The following is a 9,350-nucleotide window of genomic DNA, read 5'->3' on the forward strand; positions in this document are numbered from 1 at the left end:
AATGCAGTAATAGAAAGATACCTGAATCCTAGCAAAAAGGAAACTCTATTAACTTGGAGAAATGATGGAAGTTATACAAGTGTTCAGGTCTTTCGTTCATAGGGTCGCTATGAGTCATCTACGACTTGGTGACACTTAACAACAGTAACAACGACAACATAGAGCTCTGTTGACCTAGTGGACAGTCATGCTACCAAGCCCAAGGTGGGTGGGTGTAATCTGAGGCCCTCAGGCCTGGTTTAAATTGTTTTTGGTCAAACATTCTTCTAAGAGGTGTAGCACAGGCCTGTTCATTGCTGTACAGAGGTAACTTGTGGTTGCTGTGAAGCTGAACGCTGTGACACTGATGTGTCAAATGCGATAATGGTTACCCATGGTGGACGGTGTTTGGTGGAGCTCCCCGATTAAAACAAGTTTGGAAGCAGGAGTGGCATCCACTTCCAAAATGGTTTGCTTCCGGAAATTCTATAGACTTGGAGAAATGATGAAAATTATACAAGTGTTTAGGTCTTTTGTTCATGAAGTTGCTATGAGTCACCTATGACTCGACGGTACTTAACAACAACAACAACAACAAAAATAGTCTACAGATATTCTTTAATTTTGAATATGAACATAAACCATCTCTCAAATCTGTAACTTTTTAAAAAGCCACATCTTATTATTTAAGAATAACTCATATTATTTACACCACTGGGCCAATTGGCAGCATCAGTATGGATGGTGATGGGGTTGAGATAGTTAACAGTTTTAGTTTACTTGGCTCTGCACTCAACACTCTTGGTACCAGCAGCCAGGAAATCAGGAGACGAATTGCATTGGGAAAGTCAGCTGTGAGGGACCTCTCAAGAGTACTGAAGAGCAACGATGTCAGGCTGGAGACTAAGGTGCGCCTGATCCGGGCTATAGTCTTCGCAATTACGTGCTATGCATCAGAGAGCTGGACAATGAATAGGGATGACAGAAAGAGAATTGATGCCTTTGAGCTGTGGTGCTGGAGAAGAGTGTTGACTATACCATGGACTGCTAGGAGAACAAACAGATTTGTCCTGGAGAGGGTAAAGCCAGGCTGTTCCTTGAAGTTAAGCATTCTGAAGCTTTGTCTGACATACTCTGGGAATGTTGCAAGGAGGGACTGGTCCTTGGAGAGGGACATCATGTTTGGCAGAGTTAGAGAGGGACATCATGTTTGGCAGAGTGGAGGGGCGGCGAAGGAGAGGAAGACCTTTGATGAGATGGATCGATTCTGTGACTGGAATAGTGGGAATGAGTGCATTTGAGATGGCTAGGTTGGCACAGGATAGAACGGCATTTAGAGATATTGTACATGGGGTCGCTATGAGTCACAAGCGACTCGATGGCACATAACAACAACAACAACAATATAGGATCTGTGAAGTCATCACCATTGAACAGAGAGTGGGCTGGTCTCCGGGTGTAGACCAGGTAAGCTTTCACATGAAGATCAGCTGGTATTGCTCCTGATATGAGGCCCATGTATACAGTATCCCCAGAACAGAGAACATCTAAGGCTGAATTCAGGCTAGAGATGAGATGCAGATATAGAAGGTGAGATTCAAGCCAAGGGAACTCAGTACAGGGCAGAAATACAGGCCTGGAGCTGCCAGGGCTACTAAATCATTTTCTGCAAGCATGGTGGAATTTCAGATTTCTTAAGTCCAGAGGTCAAATAGCTCCACAAGTCAAGAAGGGGGAAAGCGCTGCTTAGTAACAAGGTGGCTTTTTGTTTACTGGGTAAATTATGATCGCCAAGGTCCACAGTGCACAATTAGTAGACTCTGGTTGAGAAAACTCCCAGGTCTAATTTCCCCCCAAATTAATTTCCTCCTTGCATGCAGAAGGGTGGTTCTGACAAGGAAAAAAAATGCTGTTTGATTTGATAGATGAGTAACAACTGCTGGTAAGTTGAAAGAATGGTATGTCTGATGAAGACAAGAGAAAGTGCTGGGAGAGACTGGAGCTGGCTGTCATCATCACAGTCACTCATGGTTCCTCAGGATCAGAAGGTCAAGAAATCTTCTAGTTTAGTCTTAGGAAGTGGCCACTATCATAGCCGAATTTCTTCCAGGGACTGAGAGCTTGCTACTTCCTGTAAGATACTTCCATTATTAAACACTTTAATTTAATACCAGCTCACAGTGAGTGCTAAGTCTCTGAGGCCATAAACTACAAAAAGATAGGCTATGAAGTAGACTGGGGAAGACCTACCCATTTTTTATGTAGGTGTTACCCTGAGTAGCCAGGTAGGCAGCATGAGGGTACTAGGCTCTTAGGGAAAAATGTCAAATGAGCGAATGAATGGATGCAAAAGGTGGAGACAGTACACTCACTTGGACGACTTAAAGTAATACAGCTGGGCTAGTCTATGCACTGAGTACTAAGGTCAAAGGGCAGATGAGTTGTGGGATGACATCAAGGATACTATCCATGAAGAAAGCAAAAAGGTCATCGCCAAGAGAAAGGAAAAAGAAAAGGCTAAAATGGATGTCAGAAGAGACTGTGAAAATGCCACTAGAATGTACAGAGGACAATACAGAGGAGAGAAAGGCTGATGTAAAAAAGATGAGGATTTTAAGGGTAGTTGGAGAAGATAAAGCAAAGCAGTATAACAAAAGTGCAAAGAGCTGGAGTTAGAAAAATAAAAAGGGAAGAGCACACTCGGCATTTTTTAAGTCGAAAGAACTGAGGAACGAATTCAAACCTCAAATTGTAATAATGAAAGAGTAAATGGGCAATATCTTGACTGAAGCAGGAAACATCCAAAGAAGATAGAAAGAATTGGTCGACACAGGAATATTTCAGGAAGTGGCATTTGATTATGAACCAATACCAACGATGGCAGAAGTTCAAGCTGCACTGATGACATTGACAAAAAATTAAGGCCCCAGGAATTGACTGAATACCAACTAACAAGTTTTGACAGATGTAGCCCTGGACCCTGGAAGTGCATCAATCAGTCTAGGACAAGAAATTTGGACGGGAGCAACCTGGTCAACCTCTTCTCTCCCTGCTTCTTTTTTTTTTTAATTTTGTGTGCGTGTGCCGTCAAATCAGATCTGACTGGTACAGGAGGATATTGCTACGCCTTCTCCGGCAGAGCATCTGGTGGATTCGAACCGTGTCCCTCTGGGATTGCAGTGCAGCTTCTTGCCACTAGGCCACCAGAGCTCCCCTTCTCCCTGCTTCTTATAGTTTTCCATTTCTAATGCCAATCTGTTGCCGTGGTGGGAGCATTGCATCTGGATAGTAATTCATTGACTCTTGGAGCCCTTCATAGGGCTGGTTTAGAGCAAGAGCCTACGTGTTGTGGACAGACTTCCCCACCCAGTGAAAAGGAAGCCTGAAGAAAAGCCGGCCTGGCGAGTTCTAACTGACTCCCATGTTGTTGCCAGTTCACCTTGAGTGCATGTTTGCAAAGTATCATCATTCCAAACGTTGTCACCTTTAGGAAGTCGACCATCAGGCTTCCAAAGCACCTCTGGGTAGATTTGAACCATCAACCTTTCTGCTGTTAGCACACTCAGGAATACCATCGGCCATCATGGTTGAGGAAAACCTGCATTGAATGGGCCTCATTCATCTAGAAAGTCTAACTAGTTGTCTCTTTGGGGGGGGTGGGGAAATGATTTTAAGAACGGAGAGAAGAAATAAAATCCAATACAATGAGCTGATAAATAATAAAAAACAAAACAGCTCTAACCAATAAACTCAAGGTATCTTCTGAGGTCATTATAAGCATCTTGCTACTTTTATAGGCAATGTGAGTGCTCATTTACTAAACGTATAGGCAATTTCAGTTGCTACCTGAAGTGGGAAAGAAACTCTAGGAGCAATGAATTACAAAGGCTTGGTACTCATGAGCAGAATTGAGAACTATAATCAAGTATAATTCAGTCAAATTAATCAGGTATTTAAATCAGCTATAATGGCCACCGTATCCCAGGATTATAAAAGCTAAATAGCACAGTGTTATGTAAATAACTGTTATTACAGCTAAACAAACTGTTTTCTATCTTTTTCAACTTTTCTGTATTACCAACTTCAAAAATGGTGGTGTTTTTTCCCCCCTGAAGTTAGATATGAACATTCACTATATATAAGCAGCAATCTTTCCTATGATTCCCAAACATCCAGAGGTCCCTTTCCCGACATGACTATGTTGTTGTTGTATACTGTCCAGTGAGAACTGAGCCATAGCTGACCCTCCAGTGGGTTTTCAGAAGCCGTAAATCACACGGGAGGAGACTGCCCATCTTTCTCTTGTGGACCAACTGCTGGATCTGAACTGCACGCTTTCGGGTTGGCAGTCTGACTCCTTACCAACAAGCCACCAGCGCTCTTCTTCCTTGTATCTCGTTTCACTATCCTGGAGTTCCTTCTGCTCTCTGAGGCCTGAATCTCTTGTGTATCCAGAGCACAGTGATCTGAGGAGGAGAAGGCACTATAGAACTAGACTGGGAAAGCACACCAGGAAGGATGTGGGGCCAGGACAGTAGAAAGACACAGGGAACAGGATTCTCAGTCAGGGACTGGGAATACTCAGAGTAAGGAAGAAGGGTGGATTTGTTTCCAAAATACTGGGGAAATCTGTGTCAGGAACCTCTCCAAAATACTTTAAGAGCAATGATGTCAGTCTGAAGACTAAGGTGTACCCGATTCAGGCCATGTTCTCAATCACCTGCTATGCATCAAAGAGCTGGACAATGAATGAGGATGACAGAAGAACTGTTGCCTTTTGACTTGAGGTGCTAGAGAAGAGTACTGCATATCCCATGAACTTCCAGAAAAACAAATGAGTACATGTTGGACAAAGTGCAGCCAGAGTGTTCCCTGGAGGCAAAGACGGTAAGCTTTGTCTTTCATACTTTGGACTTTTAGATAGGAGAGGCTATTTTTAGAAAGGCACATCATGCTTAGGAAGATGGGGGGTCAATGAAGGAGAAAAGACCCCTCAACGAGATAGGCTGACACAGTGACTGCAGCAATGGGCTCTAGTGTGTCAGAGGTGATGAGGATGGCACAGGTTAGGGCAGGGTTCAGGTCTGCTGTTCACACGGTCGCTATGAGTCCTACTTGACGGCACCAAGCAACAACAACGTAGTCCTGTGAGGGAGCTCTGGTGGCCTAGGGGTAAGGAGCTGTGCTGCCAACCCAAAGGCACGGGGTTTGAGTCCACAAGCTGCTCTGCAGGAGGAAGATGGACAAACTCTTCTCACACAATTCACAGCCTCTGAAAACCCGCTGGAGGGTCAGCTATGCATCAGTTCCCACTTGATGCTAAACGACTACCACAATGGCCTGCGGGGTGCTGGTGGCCTAGTCCATGGTGGGCTGCACTGCTGACCCAAAGGCCCTGTTCTCTGGTGGTCTGAATTCATCAGGAGCCCGACAGAAGACAGACAGGACTATGCTGTGTGTGATTTACATCCTCTGAAAACCTGCCGGCAGCTGAGCTCTGTGTTGGTTCCGACTTGACAGCAATGAGTGGACTGGAGACACGCCTGTGACAGTTGGACAGAACCAGTCCCCTGGGTTGCCTCTCCACCCATGGTGGGCCCAGCACTGCTCTGTGCAGCTCCCTTCATGGACAGTTCCTCCCTGTCTGACTACCCGCAGCAATCTGTGAAAACTCTTTTTGCATCAACTGCTGCCTTTTGTAGGTATCCCCGGGCAACAATTATGCAGCTAACACTTTACCTCCAAGTATCGACTTCATTTATCTTGGTTAAGGCTCATCTTTTGAATCTGAATTCACAGTTCCACCTTGGGCAGTTTATCATCTTAGTCCTGTTGTCTAATAGAATTAATTATTCCTCAATGCTTTGGGCGAAAACTAAAAAAACAAGCCAATGGTCTACAAGAACTCACAACTTATTTAGGTAGATGTTGACTGGAAGTCAGCTAGTGGCATTTCAGGCTATGTGCGGAGAAGGTAATACATAGTAATACAGCACCATGCTAGGTCTCCTTCCATGACCTAATTACTTGTCTCCTGACATGAACAAATTCTTTGACTGTGGGGAAATACTTGTAGGACATCAGTGTCCTCACATGTAAACTGGAATAGAAAACACACGAGCTCTTACTTATGGAAAGAAGTGTTTCTTTTTCTAGAAATATCTGAGGGACCAAGAAGCACAATTAATTTAATGTGAGGCATATTAAAGATTAGGAATACGGACAAAAACCCCTTTTTTATCTTTCCTGAAATCGCTCTAATTAGAAACAGTTCAACAGCAATTACAAAAGCTCTGTGAGGTGAGAAATAGATAATAGGGCCGGGCATAACTGCAATGGGCAGTCTGGAGATGTCTCTGAAATAGTATGATCAAAGTATTTATGTGTATGTGTGTGTGATCCGAATGAGTTTACAAAGCAAACTCATTTTCCATTCAACCATTTGTACACACTGTGTTTTATTATATTGATTCCAAGACCTACAGTGTAATCATTCTTTTTTCATTCTCCCACTGGGAATCTTGTTTCCTTTAACTCTTCTAGCCTGTACCCCCTCTTGCATTCTGGGCTTTATCCTCGGGCGCATGCTGCCCTTTTGACCTTAGGTAGCCGGTTATTCTAAGGAGGGTACCTCCCTGGTATTACTGTGCACTTTATTGGTCTGTCTACCGCTTGTCTGAAAAACTGGACCATAAGGGTGAGTTTTGTGGAAATAGGCCTTTAAAAGGGCTACTGGTAAGAAGTGATGCTACAATCTCGAAGGCATGTGTTGTGGGTCCACCAGCTGCTCCGCCGGAGAGGGACGGGCCAGTTTCTCCCATGTGGTTAACCGCCTCTGAAAACCTGCTGGAGGGTCAGCTCTGGGTGGGCTCCGGATGGACAGCACAACACAACAGGGGCCTAGTTTGCCAGGAGTCGCACTGCAGTTTGGATCCACTAGTCCCTTAGATGGAGAAAGATGGGCAATGGCCTCCCATGCAATTTACAGGCTCGGAAACCCAACAGAAGGTCAGTCACGAGTCAGTTCTGAGTTGACCGCAAAGGGTAAGTGAATGCTGAGGAAACAGGCTGGGAAGTCCCAAAAAGATTTGCTTCCGAGGGGCAAATTCATTTAGTTCTGGACGCTGGTATCACCTTTCATAAGCATGTGCATTTTTTGCCTGATGGTTCCTTGAGAGAAAAAGTTATACTCACAGAGTGAGATATAAAAAAAAACCAAGTAGGGTTATTTAATGGGCTACGTGGCAAAGCGGTAAAGCGTCCAGTCACTGATTCAAAGAATCACTTTACGTATCAGTGATACCACAGCCAGGATTCTATGGAACGGACAGTCACACTGCAAGACCATGACTGGCGTCAGATTCGACCCCCCCCCTCCTCCCCCGCCTTTTAACTCAGAATCTACTACAGAAACAACAAGGTCAAAAACATTTTGTTGAACATAGGAAAAAAACCCTTACGTATTTTTAAAAAGAGAATAATAAGGCAGTGAAGGGGGAGGGAGAGGCTGACTAGAAATCAGTGAGTACATTACCTTCGCAATCTTTCCCATTTCGTATATATCTGCTTTCTGGTCTTCAGTGTCCATGAAAGCCATCTCGATTCTGTTCAGAGTCTGTTCATGGTTACTGCAGGGACCGGGCTGCCCTTCCGGAAAGTAGAACCGTGGAATGTTTATGGACAAGGGTGTGTTCACGACGTTGTTCACATGAAGAACAGGGGAGGGAGGCTGGGGACCACCTGGAGGGGTGGACGGAGGCGGGAGTGGGGTTCCGGATTTCTTTTCTGGTTTGTTTTGAATCTGGAAGAAAAATGTGATGACAAGACAAACAAAAAAGTCAACAACAGTGTGTATTTCTTGACGATTCTAAGAAACTGGGTATAAAAGCAAAAAAGCACATATAGAGATGACAGACATGGAGGGATCACTCTACAGAGGAAAGAGAGAAATCAGAACGTTCATTTTCAAGAGCTCAAGAGTTTATACATATTTATGGCTAAAACATCCTTCAGAACACTTTTCCGGTAATGACTTGGTAGACATGTAAAAATAATCAAAGAGCAATGGCAGTTGACCAAGGCATAAAAGATCTCACGGCCTATTTTCAGTCCAATAGAATTTTTAGTCCACAGTTGTTTTTGAAGATCATCTTTAAGATGGTCTATAGAATTTTCAGTATGTAGTTCTTTTTAAAGATGGTCCTTGGTCTTCCTGTGAATTACTGCTTTTCCTTAACAGGCAGAGAAAACGAGTTCTTTTTAAAAATATGTAGATCTAATATACACTGTTGTTGTTGTCTGAGCCACAGAGTCGGAACCTACCCATAACCGACCAGCTTCAGAGGCAGTGAATCTCATGGCAGGAGATTACTCATCTTTTCCGTGCAGAAATGCTGGTGGATTCAAACCGCGTGCCTTCAGGACTGAAGGACTGGTTCTTACCAATAGCCCACCAGAGCTCCCTGGGGGGGAATATTTTATCTTCCTCTAGTTTGACTTTGCTTATGTATAACCTCATGCCTAATGCTGAGAAAAATCTTTGTTAAGAGAAGGAAAGCATTTTAGTTCTATAATTCTCTATCTACATGATTTACTTAACGCTCTATTAACTTTGTTATTGTTGTTGGGTGCCACTGAGTTGGAATCAATATATAGTTGATCCCCCAGTAGCTTTTCGGAGGCAGTAAATCGCATGGGTGGAGACCGCCCATTTTTCCCCACAGAGCAGCTGCTGGATTTGAACTGCATACCTCTGCCTTGGTAGTGCAATTCCTTACCACTAAGTCACTAGAGCGCCCTATCCACCTACATAGCATAAGGTATTTACATTTTATTATTTCTTTTTACACGCTAGATTTTGAAGTGATATAAAATTTTGTCATTTTGGTAAAGCCAAAGGATCACGATCTTTAATTTTGTCATAGCCAAAGTTGTTTCCCAGTGTGCTGTTTCATTTCTAGTTTACATAAATAATACATTTTTATAAATGATTCATTTTCCAAGAAAAGATCTGTGGCCTAAAGATATAAAGAAAGGAAAGACAGGAGGGGGTGGAGAAGGGGAGACTGAAACATACACCGACACTGAGGAGGTTATTTTACAAACACACACACTAAATTTAATTCTGGGAATCAAAGTATAAAAAGCAAAAAGAAACCCATTAAGATTTTCAAAGTCTTAATTTCTGTACTTAATTAAGATCAAAGTTTCGATCAAGGGCCAGGAGCACTGTGTTAGGCACTACGTAAAGAATTAAAGAATAACACGGCTGCTGACTGGCGAAATTTAAAATTCACTGTGAACACAAATCATTGTTCCAATATTCTCTAAGGCACCATGCTAAAGCAGAGCAATGGCTTGATCTGTAAAGC

The 9,350-nt window shown here is 43.4% G+C and overlaps 1 protein-coding gene across 2 annotated transcripts in view; it reads right to left on the bottom strand.

Moving 5' to 3' along the window:
• The window catches only part of PPP2R3A (protein phosphatase 2, regulatory subunit B'', alpha), a 129,267-nt gene that overhangs the window by 97,157 nt on the left and 22,760 nt on the right, over positions 1-9,350 (bottom strand). For both annotated transcript variants that reach the window (XM_006883367.1, XM_006883368.1), the window contains exon 2: positions 7,514-7,780. In XM_006883367.1, coding sequence (XP_006883429.1) covers positions 7,514-7,780 — 267 coding nt within the window. The remainder of the gene's footprint in view (positions 1-7,513; positions 7,781-9,350) is intronic.

This window comes from Elephantulus edwardii, unplaced genomic scaffold (genome assembly GCF_000299155.1).
Source record: "Elephantulus edwardii isolate Elephantulus edwardi_28Jun2011 unplaced genomic scaffold, EleEdw1.0 scaffold00027, whole genome shotgun sequence".
Classification (NCBI taxonomy): domain Eukaryota; kingdom Metazoa; phylum Chordata; class Mammalia; order Macroscelidea; family Macroscelididae; genus Elephantulus; species Elephantulus edwardii.